General features: G+C 30.3%; 1 protein-coding gene and 1 long non-coding RNA gene across 2 annotated transcripts in view; both read right to left on the bottom strand.

Moving 5' to 3' along the window:
- LOC124420068 overlaps window positions 1–20176 on the bottom strand; it is a 95583-nt gene that overhangs the window by 52345 nt on the left and 23062 nt on the right. The window contains exon 2 of the long non-coding RNA XR_006941010.1: window positions 10425–10570. This is a non-coding gene — a long non-coding RNA (uncharacterized LOC124420068). The remainder of the gene's footprint in view (window positions 1–10424; window positions 10571–20176) is intronic.
- LOC111690763 (toll-like receptor 6) lies at window positions 1601–7884 on the bottom strand. Its single transcript, XM_023453322.2, has one exon. It carries the CDS (start codon window positions 6572–6574, stop codon window positions 1964–1966), a length of 4611 nt encoding a protein of 1536 aa, XP_023309090.2. The 5' UTR covers window positions 6575–7884; the 3' UTR covers window positions 1601–1963.

Here is a 20176-nt window from a genome sequence, read left to right as displayed (position 1 = left end):
TTATATTATATTAATTTATCAATTATTTTATGCTTATTTTGCTTGTTTTCTTTTATATATTTATAATTATTACAAAGTATTTATTTTTGTTTATTTATAAGTTTGTCTATGAGTAGGTGTATGTAATTATTTGATTTTTTTAGAGTGTGTGGCAGTTTAGACTTTACGTAGAATTTTACTACCTTCTCCTCCAAATATGGCTGACTTGTTTTTATTATTCTTGTTTTTATGGGAAACGGAAAAGTGGCGCTTATTATTTTAAAATTTCAAATTTGTTTTAGTAAAAAACCAATAAAATAAATAATTAACCTTAAAATAATAAAAATAATTCAATTCTTTTTTAGTATTTGCCGTTCTTTTTTGTTTTATTTTTATGTATTTTTAGTTCAATTCATTTCACTTGTTTTGTTGTATATACAATTCCCTTTGTTGTTGTTATTTACATATTATTTTATGTTGTTGTTTGCATTTTTGTATGTGTAAAAATTTCTGTGAAAACTTGCATTTTCAATGAAAAGTATGTCAGAATAGCAGTCAGCAAATTTATTTAATTAATTAAAATCAGAATAAAAAAGTGATTGCTGCAGGAAACATTCAATTAGAAAAATATTACTAGTTTTGGTTTCTATACTTGTCTCGGTAAGAAAAAACAAAAATGTTCAAACTTGACTTTCAGAAAAAAAGTGAAATTATATACAAATCCTTCGACTTTTGTTTTAGAAATTTTAAATTTTGATAAATAAAAAATTATTTTCTAACTCACAGACAAAAAATCATTTCTAAAATTAAGTTTCGAATTTAAAAATCGAAATCCAAAAGTTTTATAGATAATAGATAAATTACTACAGAATAAACCTCACAAAAGACAAATTATTCAAAATATTCTACTCAAAAAAATCTATAAACAGTTATTTTACTTGAAAATCAAAATTGGTAGCTGACTATGAATTATGAATCATATTTTTAACAACTTCCACAAACTCACAAACTAAAATTTAAACAGTGTCAAAATTTAATACAAGTAAGTATTTCCATATCCGGTCTTTAAAAACCACAAAAAACTCAAATTCTACATACCCAAAGAAAGCGTTGCATTTTTTTTTCTCAGCGTACAGAAAGTCATATTTTCATTAAAATTCAATTGAAAAATTTCACACACATACTAAAAACCAACTAACTTGAGTTCAATTAGAGTTTGAAAAAAATTAAATAAATAAAACATATAAATTATTTTGTTTATATTTTATGAGTACTTTTTAATGTATTTCAGTTTTATTTATTAGTATTTTGTTTTTATGTATTTTTAATTAAATCTTAGCCAAATATTTACATTAATAATTCACAATGATTTTTTTTACTTAAACAAAGAACGAACTAAGTTTATCAGTCTGTTAAACCCAACATTTTTTTGTAAAAAAATACTATTCGAAATATTTTAATATTTTTCCAAAAAGGGTTTTTTATGTTTTTTTTTTTTATCAATAAATACATTTAACTAAAAAATTTACAAAATAAATCCTACAAAAAATAATTTATAAAAAGTAAAACAAATTTACAAAAAATTAAATATTACTAAAAAAATAATTTAAACTTATTAAATTAATCAATAAAAAGTAGAAAAAGGAAAAACAAATAGCAAAAAACAATTAATAATAAATATTTAAAATTTAGTATAGTTTTTTTCTAGTAGTTAAGATTAGAGTTGTTTGTCTTTTTACAAAAAGTGCTGGGAAATCCCTTTATTCTTGAAATATAGAGAGGTGCACTTCATAAATTCACTGGTTACGTAGTCTGTCTCCTTGGAAAACTTAAAAACTAAAACATCATCATCTCGAAAACCGGCTCTTCCATTCGGGGGAAGTCAACAAACGGCTGTTTGTTGCTGGGCCTGGACAAGATGATGTTGATGGTGGAGCTGCTGCTGATGCTGCAACGCCTGTTGCTGTTGTTGGTAATTTGGATGTTACGCCCACAAGCTGTTGCTTTCATCGCCAACTGATGCTGTAGTGGTATTGATTTCGTTTAATGATAAATTTGATTCATACTGATTTAGTTCATCAGGACGACAGCTGTCGTTGGAACTGTGACTGCTTGTACTATTACTACTGCTACTTTTGGCAGCACATCCACAACTAATGTTGTCATCTGTTGCTGTTGCCGTCGATTTGCGACATGTACAGGGTGGTTTTTTGCAGTTGAATGTAGTCACCTGTGGGTTGGCTGGCGGTGGAGGTGGTGTAAAGTTGGAAGAGAAACTAGATTGTAGGCCTGCTTTGCGTTTGTTGCTAGTTTGTGTCCCAGTGCCCTGTTCATGGCTGCATTCGCAGTTGTTTGTCTTTTGCAAAGTGGGCTGTTTGGAGTAGTCTACACTGTCATATGTTGGAGCCACAATTTCGCCAGCGGCTCCCCTTGAAACCTGGCCATTACTTATGGCATAGTAAGAGGGCACTGCATACTCATGCTGTTGGTGGTGCAAGTGTGCGGCTGAGGTTAGTGGTTGTTGGCGCAAATGATGGTGCCTTTGGAATTCCAGTGTTTTGGCATGTTGGATTTCTTTGCTGTCTTTAGTTGCTTTGTAGCCCAATTCATTAAGTGTATTGAATTTACAGTTCGCTGCTGCTGTTGGTATGGGGGCATAGCCTCGAACACAATCATTTATGGTGGCATAGTTTCCACAGTCTGCATAGTGTTTGTCGTTAACTACACCGGCACCAGCACCTTGACCCACCAAACGACCATTGGGTGCTGCTTGATATTCATGAGCTGGTGCATAAATATTTACCGAAGAACGATTACTAAGGCAGTTGGTTGTACGTTTAGTACGTATGTGTGGTAAAGCCATACGTAACTTTTGCCAGAATTTCTTGTCATCCCATTCAATGCAGGTACTGGTGCGTAGGTAGTGACGCATATCAATGTCTATATCGCGTTGGGGCAAATCGCCGTATAATATAAACACAATGCGCTTTCTGCGTTTAACGATTTCATGCAGGGCACTTTTGTATTCGAAACGAGACCATTCATTATATAAGAAGTTCTTTGACAAAACCAACACAAATTGTTTAGCGCTTTCGGCGGCTTCAATGATGGCATCTGTAACATATGCATTAACATTAATATCACGATAATGCAAACAAGCTCTGTAGCCCATATCGTTTTCCAGGGTATGTGCTAGTATTTGATTGACAAAATGTTCATCTTGAAGACTGTAAGCGAAGTAGGCATCATTTAGTCGTTCTTTGTCCAAATCTTCTACAAAACCAGGCGACTTGTAGCACATGTTGAGTAGACAGTTGGAATGGGCCCACATCTTTAATTCACGACGATAACAGAAGAGGCCAGCAATTAGACCAAAGAAACCAATAAATGCACATGTTGCCATTAGTAAGAAAGGCAAAAGACTTTCAATTTCGCTGGCTTGTACATAAGTTGCTACATCTTCACGTAAAGTGCATTTTGTGCCATTCTTCTCGCGCAATACACTAGTGGCATTGTTATATACACAGGAAACTCGGGCAGCATCAATAATCTTTCCAGAACTCTGAGCCAAATAGCTACGGAAACGCATCAAGTAACTGCACTCACAAGACCATTGATTGTCAGCTAAACCGATTTCCACTAAATAAGGATTGAGAGCTAATTGCCATACCTCGAAATGCAGCAAACGGTTGCCATCCAAACGCAAAATTTCCAATTTCCTTAAAGCCTGGAAACTGCCGTTGCCTATGGTTGCAATGCGATTGTTTTGCAAATACAGTTCGCGTAAATTCTCCAAATTACTAAACTCATTGCCTTCCAAACTGGTGATATGATTGTCTTCCAAATGAAGCACCAACAAACGTTTCAAGCCACTGAAAGTGGTGTTGTATATGATTTGCACATTGGAGTTGTTGACAAATAATACAGCCAAGTTTTTGCGACCCAAAAACGAATGACTTGCAAGTTCTACAAAGTTGTTACCATCAATGTACAATTCAGTGGTGTCCATGGGAACCTTGCGAGGCATTTCGGAGTAACCAGCTCCTGAACATTCTACAATGTTTGTAGACCAGGTTTGATCATGGAAACACGTGCAATTGGTGGGACAAGTCATTTCACAATCACAGGCATCAAATTCACAACAGTGGCAGACAGCAAAGCAATGAGTTTTATACGAACACAAAAAGTGTTTGGGCTCGGCTTCAATCAATGGAATATAGGCTCTTTCGCGATTATTAAGCAACTTACAGTAAATGGTCTCTAAATCCATAATGCGAGGATACTGGCGGGATTTGATGTGATTGATTTTCTGCAACCAATCAATGTTGCAATCACAAGTAAAGGGGTTGCCTCCAATATAGAATTCAGGCAAGGCACGATGTTCATGTACTGGTAAAATCCGTAAACTCTTGATGTCTAAAGTGCTGATTTGGTTAGCATAAAGATCTACACGAGTTAAATTCGTCTTATGCATGAAAGTATCGGGATCTACAGTAGTTAAGAGGTTGTCATTGATGAATAATAGCTCGATGGAATTTGGTATGGCAGAAGGTGATATACGTTGGATTTGATTAAAACTGGCATCTAGAGTTTGTAAGCGAATTTGTGAATCCAACCCAAAACGATTTGATAGCTCAACCAAACGATTTTTATGCAAATCCAACCATTGCAAAGTGCTGGGTACATGCGCATAATCAAAATGTTCCAAACGATTATCGGAAATATTAAGCCACAATAAAGAAGGCATGTTGCTGAATAAACCATTAATATCACTCAATTCATTGCCATCCAAACGTACAGCTTGAATGCTGGAAGTCATTTCGAATGCACCAGGTTCCACGACAGCAATACGATTACGAGCTAAATTCAAAATTTGTAAACTTGGCAATTCTTTGAATGAATGCATGGTAATATTTTCCAAGTAGTTGCCAATTAAACGTAGACCATACAGATTACTAAGACCTTTAAAGGCATTGTCTTCCAAAACAGTTATCATATTCTCACCCAAATCAACAGTGCGTAATAAACGCATGTTACGTATGGCTAAAGGTACAGTTTTCAATTGGTTACCATTGAGGTTCAAATCCTGCAAGGAACTGCAATTACGGAAGGCTTCTGGGTGAACACCGATTAGATGATTATTGTCCAGGGAGAGTAAAGACAAAACATATAGACCATTCAGAGCATATGCGTCCAAATATTTAAGCTTGTTATGTGATAGCAGAAGTGTGTGTAAATTGTTCATGGGAGCAAAGGTTTCGGCTGCAATATTTTCCAATTGGTTGTGTCTCAGGTTGAGGATTTGAAGAGTATAGAGATCGGTAAAGATTTCAGCATCCAGTTGAGTGAGTTTGTTGTGAGATAGATTAAGTAATACTAATCTTATTAGACCCACGAAGGTACTGCGGTCAATCCAAGTAGAGGTAATTTGGTTGTATGACAAATCCAAGGCTTGTAACTGTTCCAAGTTCGAAAACAGTTTAGGAGATAACACCGATATGGAATTATTTTGCAAATATACCTCCTGAATAGATGAAGATTGTTCTGCAAATAATTCAGAAGGCAAAGCTACCAATTTGTTTGAACTGAGGTTTAGGATTTGCAAGTTCTTCAAACCACTTAAAGCTTTGTCACCAATCATAGAGATTTCATTGTTGTTCACTTGCAATACACGCAAACGTCTCAAGGTGGCAAAACCATTGGCGGGCAATAGAACAAAATGGTTAAATGAAACATCCAAAATTTCTATGTCCAAATTGCAAGGTGTATTAGAGCGTTTACTTTCTGGTGAAGATGTGGCATCTGATGGATGATCTTTCGAGCGATCACGGAATCCCAACTCGTTGACATCCTGTAAACGATTTTCACTCATGTTTAGCGAAATAAGGCCACTCAGTGTGCAGAAGATATTCTCAGGCAACGACCAGATATTATTGGAGGACAGATCCAAACGTTCCAATTGATTTACTACAGCAAAAGCCTCTGGCTCAATGTCAAAGTTCAATGAAGGCCACAAAGTGTTGTGAGTGCGTACTGTTAGATTTCTTAACTGGGAAAGACCATCCAGTACATGTTTGTTGAATTTCGATAATTTACAGTACTGCACCGATAGCTCTTGCAAGCGGTGTAGATGAGCAAATGACTGAGGTTCCAAGGAACTTTTTGCCATAATTTCATCATTGCAAAGAACATGTAGACCCACTGTATGCTCCGAGGGAATAACACTGAAATTTGTGGTGTCAAATTCACTGTTCACCGTACGCAAATTACAGGTTAACATTATTTCGGGATGATCAGGCCCAAGGGCTGGTAAGAAGTGACAGTCATCAGGAGCATCATAACGCATATCCTGGCTGGCCAAACGTGTATTATGAGCTCCATTGGGAGGCGTGTGCAATTGATTATTCGAAACACCGGCTTCGCCCATTATGGCATTCGAATGTTGTTGCAGCTGTTGTTGAGTGACATGTGTAGATAAAGGAGGTTGTTGTTGTTGCTGTTCTGTTTGCAATTGTTGCTTTTGCATGCTAACACTACCGATCAAGATGGTTGCAACACACATCACACAGACGATGATTTTGTTATTTGAAGCCATGTTGGTTGTTGTCGTTTCAATAAGAAATTATACGAAATTAAAGAAACTTAAAAAAATTTCCAAACAAAACCAAATAAAAATTTCTATAAAAGATGCAATTGATTGCAATTAATCCAGTTTAAACATTTTGAGTGTTTTTCAATTTTTGTTTGTATTTTTAATTGTTGTTATGGCACACGTTATAATATCTTAAACAGGATTCTTTCAATAATTTTTGCAAATTTATTTGTATGTGTTTGTTTGTTGGTGTATGTTTTCAAGTTCGTATTACGATTTTCACATCACGTCACGAGCAAACGATTTGCTTTTATTTTTCTCTATTTTATTTTTGATTTTTTTATATTTTTGTTTTTCTAGATGTTTAAGGATTTGTCGTTTGACGTTTACATAAAGTGGAGCAAATTCTATTTTTTTCTATTTGTATATTTTGTTGTATTTGATGTTGTGCAGATGTTGTTTCGTTTAGGAAGGAAGAAAAAATCTTTGTTTCTTTTCGGTTTTATTTTGTAGGATTCTTTCACTTTTTCAACATAATCACACTTCGGTTGTTATGGTTAATAATAAGAAGAACTCATATGAGAATTTTCCTTTATATATTTATTTTCATTATATTTAATTATTTTTCTTGCCTGCTCCGGCTTTTTGTCTAATTAGGAACATTAAACGTTATTAAATTTAATTATAATGTATGCGGGAAGGCGACACGTTTAAATGAATTTCGTTTCTTTTTTTATTATTTCGTTTTTCACTTTAAAACACTCATACGAAAAGACGCACCCGTTTCTTAAGTTGTATAGATTTTATATTAATTTTTTTCTTGCTTTTGCTTATATTTTTTTAATAAAATTTCTTTAGAGTCACGAGTAGAGGTGTTTTGTAATCAAGTTCTAACTAAAGACTGACTTGTGTATGGTAACAAGCAACCCTTATATAGATGTGATGGTTTAAAAGTGAAATCACACAGACCACAGAGAGTGAGAGAAAAAAGTGTACAATAGAGAAAAGAACAATAATAAAAAGAGAAAGAATGAGAGAGAAATTATCACACAAAAAGGATATATGTTACACATATAATGGAAATGGACGGGCGTAGAAAAATAATAACAGAGCGTAAATAATGTAATACAGAGAGCGTATGTTAAAGAGAGAGAGCATGTGATAAAATGAGAGATATTAAAATACACATTGTGTAGAGTTTATTTTAGTTTTATTTTGTTGGTAAAATTGTGTTTTGTTTTTAAATTATTAACGCCGTACAGCTTTGTTGTTTTTCTTTAATTTTACTCATTTTTTCTTCTTCTGTTTAAAGTTCTCATGACTTATCCTTGTCCAACAGCTGTCGCAACAGATTTTCTTTAAAAAGTAAAACAGCAAGAAAAACTGAAAATTTTCACCACAGCAGGATATCAAAAAGAATACAAAAATCATTTAAAAATAACATTATGTTAAGATTTCTTTCTTTTTTTAATTATCTTACTGTGAGATAAAAACACATAGTAACGTTAAAATAACATGAGTTTGCAAAATTCCATGTGTTTTCTTTTTTTTTTTTAAATTTTTAGTTCCTGTAGAAAAAAAGGAAAACAACGTCATATAACTTTTGTTGTTGTTTATTTTGAATTCAAGATATAAAAAGTCAACTATGTTTAAATTTAATCTATCAAAAAGAAAGAAATAAAAAAGGAACTGTATAAAGCCAGAAATAAATCACAAAAGCAGCAGAATATAAGAAGTTAAGGCCATCATCATACATGGTGTATGTAGACAAATAGTTATGCGTATTTCCTTTTAAATTAAGAACAACGATGTCCTTTTTAAATCCGCTTTATAATTTAAGCTGATTATAAACATACTCATACTCAATGCATGTCTGTCTGTCAGTCAGTTTGAAGACATACGTTCAACAAACCGGAGAGAAGAAAACAAATCTCTGTTTTTGCTTTTGTTGTAAGCAAATCCTTATATGAGATTTAACATACCATTTACTTCCGCTTTATATTGTTAAAAAAAAACAGACTTATTTTGGACCATTTTTCTTCTTACAAAGAATTAAGGTTGACAATTATGAATCTTTGGTTATCATTATGTTGTTTTTTAGAAAATCAATAGCGTTCTTTTAAAGGTAACATAATTTTTTTCTGTAAGAATTTACAAAAAGACTAAAATCTTATTAACTAAAAGATAAAGTTTCAGAGTTCTTCAAACTTAAAGAAACAGCTGCTGCTTTCAAAAGAAGATTTAAAAGATATCGATACAGTTTTCAGTGTAATAGGATAATATTTTAATTCGCTTAGTCTAAAGCCGGGCTTAGAATAGTTTGACTTTTTAGATTAAGAGTAGTAAAGAACATTTTTTTATATTGCAGAATAAGGTAACCAAAAAGTTTTCCTAAAATGTTCATGAAAGTTTTTACTATTTCTAGAAGTTCGACTTAATACCGACATGTTCATAATCGAAAGTGAAAATAAATTAATATATATAATTTTCATTAAGTTACAAACATTTATGCATAAATTTTCATTAAGTTACAAACATTTATGAATAAAAAAGCTTCAGAAAACATTTATATTTAAAAAAAAAATCTTAATATTTTCAGCTTAGAGATTTTTCCCAAATTCAATTGTTTTTTGATAATGATAATTTAAATGATCTATCGATCTTTATATTTATAAAGTAAATTTGTAGCAATTTTACCCATTAAATAAAAATTTTATTTCTTAACTATCCTCGTATAACCTTGCCTTGCTAATGATTCAATTATTTTATTTATATATTATACGAAATCATATGGTAAAAAGTTGTGTGTTTTAAATATTTTTTTAATTTTCATTTTTTATAAAAAAAACTATGAAATTCCAATTACAATATGAATTTTTATAGTTTGTTTTTCATGCTTTTTGTGTTTTTTATTTTATTTATTGTTCCAAACAAAATATAAAAAAGTTTTATTTTTATTTTAATATTTTATTGCTGGGGCTTGTAGGAAAACTCTCAAGGTTCTCTAGAGTGTAAATCTAAAATGATTTTTCCTACTAGAAAGTAAAGAAAAATATAAACCAAAGAATAAACTATAAAAAACCCCGATATGTGTATGTGTTTTTGTGTTGGCTGTTACGTTGCGGTAAGTGAGAAATTGGCAAATCCTCTATAAACCTCGGTTTTGTGGGCAAGTAACAGCCATTATTAAGTCAAGGTTGTTTTGCGTGCAATAAATTTTTGTAGCTGCGAGTATAAGAGTACAATTTGCACATTTACACTTTTTTGTGTACAAATAGTATTTGTTAGTCGTACTAAGTGTTGTTGTCTTTTCTTTACTTTAAAGGTTGATTATTTTATTTTATGGCTTTGTAGCAGTCAAGGATAATGTGTTTGTTTTAGGTCTTGGTGGGAAAATAGCCAAAAATTTTGAATATAAATATAAATTTCTTTTTGCAATTATTATGCTGTCCGTATGTATGCACGCCAGATAATTAAGGACAAAATCTTAGAAATTGACATTTGTGTGGCCACACAAATTAAATGGCAAAACCATACTTTTAGTTTAATAGAAAACAAAAATGTTCTTTAAGAAAACAAAGAGTTTCTAGTGATAGATGAAAATATCTTTATAATTGAAATGTCAAAATAAAATTCCCACAGGAAATTGTCAAACAATAGTCAAAGAAAACACAAGCAAGAAATTAAGAAAAATTTTACCACCACACACATGGTAATATGTTTTAGTTCTTATTGAATTCGATACTATAATTCAGTTATCACAAACAAAATAATAACATAAAGATTGCAAAAAAAACTAACAAATCAAATATAATTGAATTAAATTGTTTAGAAATTTTCAAACAAAACTTACCTCTATGGTTAACTTCCTGTTTCCTTTTCCTTGCCACACACAACACACACTTTCTCAACAACTGTTAGACCAACCTAGTTGAGAGAAGAAATTGCTGGTGATAAATGACAAAGCGATACTCGTATTGACCATCATAAAGAAGAAAACTATAATAAAAAATAAAGAATATACAAAAAAAAGAATAAAATAGAATTAATGTCTTCACTAAATAAAAAAAACAAACGAAAGATGTTTAAAAATCTATAAAGTACTTAATCTTAATTTAAAGTTAGAAAAATCTTTTATTATTTTTATTTTTAGTTAAAAAAACATAAAAAAGTAACAATGACATTTGATGGCAAAATATATATTTGAATTGTTAAATTGAAATCTTAATGGAAGAAAAGGTGCTAACGATTGTGAAACGGAAGTAAAATACTTAATTTTAAAACTCACAATAAGGTACGAAATGGTCCCTTATTGCAAAGTCTTTAACGAATATTAATTATGGTCCATAATTAAGTTCGGAACAAAAATTAAATTTTACGCGGGATCCATGTAGCAAACTACGATGAAGCGTTTGAATTAAGGGGCCATTTACAATTACATGTACTGTGTAATTGACTAATAACCAATTTAAATTTCCTATAATTGTAATTAAAGTTTTGCACATTATAATTACTTGTAATTGTAAAATTTCTAATTACAATTAGATGTAATTTGTAATTAGTGATACCTAAATTACAAGTAAATGTATTTGTTAATTTCAATTACAAGTAACTGTAATTGGAAAAACTTCAATTAATATTACAGGTAATTGTAATTAGTTACTCCCCAATTACACATTTCAATTATAATTGATAATGTAATGAATTACTGTGAGTTGACATGTTTAATGCGTATATCAAATAAAATATATTTCAAAGACCTTTTCAAGGCGACATTTTGTTTTTAAAACGTTTAAATATAAATTCTTTAAACAAATCTTCTCCTTAACAAACTTATAACTGCACAAGCGGAAATATAACTAGACATTTAAATAAACTGCCTGAAGCCAACCTAACCTGACTGACATGACACTGATGAATATTTCAAGATTATATACATATAAAACCGATTGCCAGAGTATTAACAAAAGGTTATTCCAAGAATTATAAAAAGTAATTAGCAAAGAAAAAAGGACACATTATATATGACAAGGATAATACATACAAAATCCATATTAAACTTGATTCTCGTATACATTGTCCTTATTTAATTTGATTTAACTCATGCTACTTACTCCACTACCATAAAAGCTTTCTTTTATTTTAATTGACACATTTTGACTGCATCTTTCTCTCTTTCTCTATATGTTCGCTTGGATACATGATATCTATGTGTGTTAAGTTTAGTTAAACTTCTTATCTGACTGACAAGATGAGTATTAAGCCTTCCAAGTGTGCATGGAATTAGACAGGGAATTCTCATAAGGAGAGTTAGATGGCGAAGGATATGGCTAAATTAGCAAACCACTAAATAAGATTTTATTGTCTTTTTTGCATCATTTAATACGTACTTTTGATTTTTTTTTCAGTTCTGGTCAAAATCCAAGTACACAATAGCTTTTCTGATGGGAAGCAGAGAAGAAACAAAGTGGTTGGCAGTAGAGAGAGAAAGAAGAAAAAAATACGAAATAAAACTACCAAAAGCATCAAAAACTAATTGTATTATTTGCCATAACAAGGGTTGAGTTTAAGAAGCAACTAAAAGTTGGAGGTAGTTAGTGTGGATGTCTATAAAAACAAACCAACAACAAAAAAGCTTTGTTAATTACCCGGCTATTGTCTATAACGTTTTGTGGCATATTAAGAGAATTACTTACTTATTTTCCTCCAAAAACAATACAATAAAATAAAAACAACAACAAAAATTATACAGTTACCAAGTCATTCATTTATTTAGTCATTCAGCCAACTAAGTCAGTCAGTTAGTCAAACAAAAGTGATGGAAATATCTGTTAGACGAATTTGCTTTTTGGTAGAAACAAATAATTTTCTGTATGTTTTTCCAGTGATTAAAGATAAAAAAGCAAAGAAGATTTTTATGCACGATGAAGGTAATTAGCAACTGACATGAATTGTTCATTAACTTGACTGGTTTATTTAGGAAATAAATACAACAAAAAAATTGCCACTAGCAAAAATGAAAAAAAAAATTAAATACAAATCACGAGCAAAAAAATAATAAGGATGCGATTTAATTGTGTAATTTTATTTAGTTTGTTTTTTGTCTACTCTCTGGCTGTTTGTGTAATAAAAACAAATATAAACATTATATTTAATTTGCTTGATCTACGTTTTTTTCCAGCTCACAGCGAAACGAATTAAAAATACCCTTTACTAGTCATTTTATAGATTTAATTAATTAGGATTTTTCTAAAGCATCTCTCTCATAAGTTTACCACAATAATTATAGGGTAGTAATTAATATTTCAAACTGCATTAAGTTGGTTGGTGTGGTAAGTAAACATAATACCTTAGGCCATCTTTACGTTTTCTGAGTTGATTGTTAATAAAGCAGAAAAAATCAACAAATTCGTTTATGTTTAAGAAGCTTTTCTAAAGAAACTGATTAACTCACTGTATGCATTTGTTCAATAAAGATAAAAATGTAATTGGAAATAGACAAATTTTGATTATCAGAAGCATGAATTTAGAAGTCACTGATGTCCATCTGTTTGCGAAGATAAATGAAGGATTTGTGAAGGCGTAAATCACCGGGGAGAAAAATAGAATTTTTTTCCAAAACCGATTATATTTTATACAAAATAGAGAAAGAATTAAAAAAACAATAAGTGAAGGTTACAAAAAAACTCTAAATTGAAGAGCTGGATTCGTACCAGTTTGAAAAATAGATTTACAATTTTAATAATGTACACCCAATGCATAAGATTAGTGAAAGATCCTTTTTACACGCTACACAATAAAGTTTTTCTATTACTTTAAAATTACATTTAAAATTAATAACAAAAAATCTGTAGTTTTAAATAAAACTTGTATATTTTCACATTCATATTTTATACAAAAAGGAAAATATTTTATACAAAATATAAGTATAATTTAACATTAAAAAAATGCACTACAACTCATTTGAAATGCGACATTTTAACTTAACAATTGTCATCTACATTATAATCATACATATATGAATATATGTAAAAACTATGTACACTTGTACATCTCTATGTACATATGAATGTAAAAAAAATATGTATTGCTACATTTATATACATGGAATAAAATCATGGTTATTACAAGTTCCACTCATATTCTGTACTCGTATAGTGTCATATATTAAATTTTTGCACTTCTCTAGTAGACTTTCAATTCAAGTAGTCTGCTGGTTTAGAAATTATTATAATAAATGATGTTAATTTTTTTGTAGTTGCACATTTTACACAATGTACAAATGAAAAAATAGTGTTAATATTAATGGTAAATGATTTATGTATAGTTATTGTAACAGACATATATTTTAATAACTATTATGGTGGAAAAAATTTTATATTAAAAACATACACAAAATATTATTAATTAAAAAAAGAGAATTGAACGAACATGTTGAGCTAACAATTAAAGTATGAAATAATGTTTTTATATCTCACAAATACGTATTTCGTTTCACTTTAATAGTTCTCTTGATTAAAGTCATTTGGCTTAACCAAACATTTATTTTCTCATTTCATTGTCATTAAACTCAACAAGATTTCCCACATCATTGCACAATTCAAAAACTAAATCCATCATTATTAGAATTTAATTTTTGGTTACCATCATAAGCATTTGTTTGATAAATAACTTTAAGCAAAAAAATGTAGTAAATGATAATTACGGCGAAATCCCCTATTTTCGAATCAAAAAGGCGCAAACATCAGTAAGGAGTGAGATCGAAAAATTCTTAACACACGTTTTTCATTACATTTTTCAACCAAAGTATTATTTGATTTTTTTTTTATCAAGTTACCTTTGAAAAACATGTCAGTTATTATGTGTAATGTCAATTATATTAATTTTGTTTGTTAATCTGATTAAAATGAGTGACCAGAAAAAAGTGCGTACTGAAATTATTAAATATTTTCAACTAAACCCAACTTGGTCTTACAAAAAGTTGGCCAAGCATACAAAGGTCTGCCGTCAAACTGTTTCCAATGTTATTAAACAGTACCGGGAGAACTTGTCAGTTGATAGAAAACCTGGTTCAGGTAGAAGGAATGGTCCACATGAAAGCTAATGCAGGTTTAAAAACATACAAGGCTCAAAAAGTTCCTGACAGGAACGCTGCTAAAAATTTAGAGGCCAAAAACAGAGCACGGAAATTGAAGTCAAGTTTTATAAAAAAATATTCTTGCTGCATAATGGATGACGAAACGTATGTTCTGGCAGATTTTTCGCAACTTCCAGGTCAAAAGTTTTATGTTGCTGATGCTCGAGGGAATGTTGAAGAAAAGTTTAGGACCCAAAAGCAGACAAAATTTCCCAGAAATTCTTGGTATGGCAAGCAATATGCAGTTGCGGCAAAATAAGCCAATCATTTGTTACAACGGGCTCTATAAATACCGAAATTTACATCAAGGAATGTTTACAAAAAAGGCTGCTTCCATTCATAAGACTTCATAATGTGTCCACTTATTTTTGGCCTGACTTGGCATCCTGTCACTATGGTAAACAAGCCCTTGAGTGGTACAAGAACAATAATGTGGTATTTGTACCAAGAGAGGCAAATCCTCCAAACTGCCCGGAGCTAAGGCCAGTGGAGAGATATTGGGCTCTTGTTAAAAGAGAATTGAAGAGTACAAAAAAGGCGTCCAAAAGTGTGGTAGATTTTAAACGGAGATGGACTACATGTTCGAGCAAAGTGACAGAAAGCACTATAAAAACGTTAATGGAAGGGTTTCCGAAAAGGGTTCAAAATTTCATCACTAGTGATTAAAACTATGAAAATATTTTTTTTTTTGTAAATTGTAATAATAATTTGAATCAAATAAAAAAAAATAAAGCTGTAAGTTTAGTGGTTTCTTTTTTATAAACATATATGTATGTTAAGAATTTTTCGATCTCACTCCTTAAGTCAAACATTTCACATCAAGCAAACAAACAAAAAATCCCAACTAACAATCACATCATTAGAGTAACAAGTGCTGGTGGAAATGAACAAAAAAAAAACATTTATCTTTAACAAAATTCCTATAATAAACTGCAACATACTATAATTATGCATCACTTTCATTCTCAGGATCAAAATCATCATCGTCATTGCCATCAACATTAACAACACCATCCTCATCATCAACATTCAACAGCCAAGAACCAACAACTGTCATCATTTTCATTAACCTAGAACTAGAAAATGAATAGCAAGCAGCTAAAAAAAAAAACTAAAATAAAACTGTTCGAATCTAACTTCCGCTTCAATAACACTATATACATATACAAAAAACCAGTAAGGAATATAGAAGAAAATTCACAAAAAATAACTAGATATAAACCAACATTTACTCAAACATTAATCATAATCATAAAGAAAAGAAACCAACAACAACACGAAGAAAAAGCGGAAAGAAGTTAAACAGGACATCTGTGATGCCAGTAATAGTTGAATTTGTAGTTGTAGATGTACTCTGATGATGACTGGTTGAAACAAAATACATACACATATTCATACATACTAAGAAATAATCATAATCATAAAAAAGAAAGATAATCATCATCATTATAACAAAAAAAATACATTCATACACATCTTTACTTCAACTTCGTATACCACACACCGATATCTTAAGGATATAAAATAATGTATATGTAACAGCAACACCAACACCAACAACAACAACAACGGGAAACAAATTTTGAAAGAAATCATTAGTAACAGCCATGGCAACTTGATATTGGAATACATAGATAGTGATAGTAAATGAGAGAGAGTGCGACGAAGAAAGTGTGTGAGTAGTCGAAGTAACAATTCTACCATTGACTAAACTAAAATAATGTTGATAATGAGATGAAGGCGCTCAAAATCTAATTAACACCTCATTTAACCGTCACTTGATAGTTGTTGCTGTTGTTATTATTATTATATTAATGCTAGTTGTTGTTATTATTGCTGTATTTAGAGATGCCACAATTTGTTGTAGTTACATAATTATGATAAAGATAGATTTGAGGGATTTGGTTTAAAAAGAATGCAAGTTGAGGAGTTAAAAATTTTATAGTTTTAAAAGTGATATGAAAAAAATTCTAACAGATTTGGAAAATATTCATATGCTGTTTATTACATTGATAAAGATTATTTTCCATTTGAACTTAACAATCTGCAGACTGATCACTATATCTCACCGGGGACAGCTGCACTGTCTCATCATGTGACATGCCGGAACCAAATGACAATAATGAATACTTAGGACCTAAACTCTAAGTTAGTGTAAGTAAAAGTAAGGTTGTTATTATGTAAAAATTGCATTATTAATCTTGTTTTGTTTAGAGGGGTACCAAAGGTACAATGTAACTCGGAGACCAATAATGGTCCAATGTGAGATTTCCATCAGTAGAATATTTATATAGCAAAGCTATGATGCAATTCAAGAAATCTTATTTATGAACGGTTCAGAAGATTAAAAATTTTACAATTGATATTATTATTCCAGGACTGATTGATAATCAAGGAATCTGCTAAAGATCTATGTATGTTTAACTTAAATTTTTAAAGAACAAAAGGCCGAATAGTTTTAAAAGATCAAGATCAACTTTTAGTTTTAAAAGATTCAAACTGAAAAGTTCGTAGTACAAAATTGATGACTTTTAATTTCGATTGTCAGATATTTTCAAAAATAATTACATTTCCATTTTAAGCATTAAAAAAACATTTTTATGGCAACTCTATTAATTTTTTTCTTTAAGAAATAAAAACGATTTTTAAAAGAATCTTTTGTTTTTTCTTCTGGATAATTTTTGCAACATTTGGTTAGAATTAATCTGTTTCTTTTTACACTTTTTTCAATAAAAAAAAAAAAATACATAAGAAGAGAAAAGCAGTTTTTCCAGATGACAGTTGCTTGTAAGTGTGAAAAATTAACGGAAACATTTTAATTATAATTAAAATACATACAAAATTCATAAAAATAAGAATTAAATGAAAATGACAATCAAATTGTAACTGTCAAAATTAAGCGTAACTTTAATACACAAAACAGCCATGAAATTGTAGATTTTCGCTTTAAATTAATACAGAATTTCACACATTTATGCATGTGTTGTGTGTGTAGTTCGGTGTACAATTACAACATGCAACATACTGTGCCAAAACTGTCAAAAATTAATTTAAACATGTCATTTGATTGCAATATCGAACAAAATACTTGTACTCGTACCAAAAACATTTGTTCAACAGGAATTTAAATTTTGTTTGATTTCTTTCAAAAGGTTTATGGTTAGAGAGGTTTTTGTTTTAGTTTTATTTTTTCACTAATTTTGACACCTTTGTGTCAATCACAGCGGGCCGCCTCTGTAAATAGTGGAAAATCATATTATTTACGTTTATTTACAGTTTTCGGGCTTTAAACTGGACTCTGGCGGTGTGGAAAACATTCGCCAAAAGTCCTTTGTTCTAAAGTTGACTTGCTATTGTTTGACATTTAGCTACGGCCTCTGGAAATTATCACTGTTCGGCACACATTTAACTGCTACAAATGTCCAGCCTATCAATTGCAAAATATATGAATTGATTTGAATTTAAACTATTTTCAAATACAGCAGGAGGATGTGTTTTGGGAAATTCTATTTAGTCCTATACAATTGTACTTTAAAACTGTTTGGCTGCACGGCAGGAGTTTACTAAATTTAGTTGATGCCTTAAGACATTTAGTTCTGAAGTCAAATATTTAAAGCAAATAAGATTTCCTTTTGGCTGAACTCTTAAAAAATGGCAAAGAAAAACTGCAAATAGAGTTTCAAGTTGAGCTAGGTTAGGTAGCTAAAAGTAAATCCCAGTATAATAACAATAGCAATATGCTCATACATAATACCCATAGATTTTGTTTTTGCTTTACTCATGTTTTTGGGTGACAATCAAACAGAATTTTAAAATACATTCACTCTAGGAATATGAACTTCAAGCAAACATTATAAATAACATCACATTTATAGAATGTGGGAAACATGCTGTGAGAGAGAGGGCAGGAGAGACAAAAAATTTTGCAAAAATATTTTAACAGACAAACAGGCAGCAAAACAAGAATTACACCACAGCAAACACACCACAACTCGACAATGTTATAATTTTTTGGAGACTTTTCTTAGGTAAATGGTAAAAGGAGAGCATAAACACAGTCAGAGAGAGAAAGAGAGCAAGAGAAGTATAGCAAATTTAAGGCCCATATTTTTATTAATTAATTTATGAGGTTAAGAAAATACACAATTTGTTATACATTCTTTTATGGATTTCCATTAATTTTAAGTTTTTGAGCAAAGGCTTTTCCGATTCTTGTGTTGCTTCTATTCCCTTCAAAATAAACAATTTTCATGATTTCTATTTTATTAGAACAATAGTTTGTTTACACTTTCTTTTCCTTTATAAATAAAAGAGAGGGAGAGCCTACTAAAGTTAAACTAATTTATGCTCTTTTTCAATGAAGTACAAATTACTCTCTGAGTTTGTGGTTTTTTCATTTGTTTTCATTTTAGGAAAACATATCCTGTGTGTGTGCGTGTACAGACAGGAAAGTAAAATTTAAAATCTGCAGGAAATGTTGCAAATATTTCACGTAATGTATTTTTAGTATGAATAAATGTTTAAAGGCATACAGATGTTAACAGAATCACATGTTCATGCTGGCGAAAGAAATTTAAAGTGTTACAAGAGCAACTTAAGAAAAAAAAAACATAAAACTGAAAAAAAAGAAAAACAAAAACAATGAATATTAAAGTATTCAACAAGAAGAATTTCAAAATATATAATGTTGTTTGTAGTTGTTGTGGTCTATTACGAAGTATCTAAAAAAGGGAATTTTAAAGAATGTAGTGTGGAATTAAAGAGAAATTTTGTTTCAATTTAAACGATAGGACTTTCCGTAAAATATAAATTTCAGTGATTATTCTCAATTTCTGTGATGAATTTTATTTTTTATTTACATTATGAAAATTTGAGTTCTGTCGACAGTTTTCTTTTTGAATTTTTCATAAGTTCTGCACATTTTCTTAAATATGCAAGAGTTTAAGTTATTTGTGCCACGTATAGTTTAGAGCATTTATGTTTTTAAATTCTAAAATATAATAAAGGAAGTTGTACTAAGCCTTAAGCGAGTTTCAATGAACCCAGTACTATTATTAGTTGTATCGAAACTAAGTTTATATTAAAATGTATTTTCAAGTATTTTCATAAAAATTTATGAAAATACAAAAACAATTTATATGAAAAACGAAGTGGGAAAGTGGGGGAAAGGATTTACAAAATAACCACGTTAATGTTTTCAATGAATTAAAGAAACATTTCTCGACCAACAAATCTATTGATATTTTATTTCCTGTTAAGTTAATTGATTAAACTTAGTTGCTTTGTTTTGCTTGTGAAATTACAGTTTATAGTTCAGTAGTGTATATATATATATATATCAACTCTAGATTTGGTTTGAAACAAAAGTTAATCTCTCTCTTTCGTTGCAAAGATTAATGAACAATTTATTATTGCATGAAATTTTATAAAATTTGTTTAAACAATATTTTTATATTTTTATTAGCACA

Source organism: Lucilia cuprina, chromosome 5 (genome assembly GCF_022045245.1).
Source record: "Lucilia cuprina isolate Lc7/37 chromosome 5, ASM2204524v1, whole genome shotgun sequence".
NCBI lineage: Eukaryota > Metazoa > Arthropoda > Insecta > Diptera > Calliphoridae > Lucilia > Lucilia cuprina.
Note: the sequence above shows the minus strand (reverse complement) of the source record. Positions and strands in the feature narration are given on the sequence as shown.

What these genes read in the sequence shown, in the direction of transcription:
- LOC111690763 (XM_023453322.2), bottom strand. Translation starts at nt 6,574, where the DNA reads ATGGCTTCAAATAACAAAATCATCGTCTGTGTGATGTGTGTTGCAACC.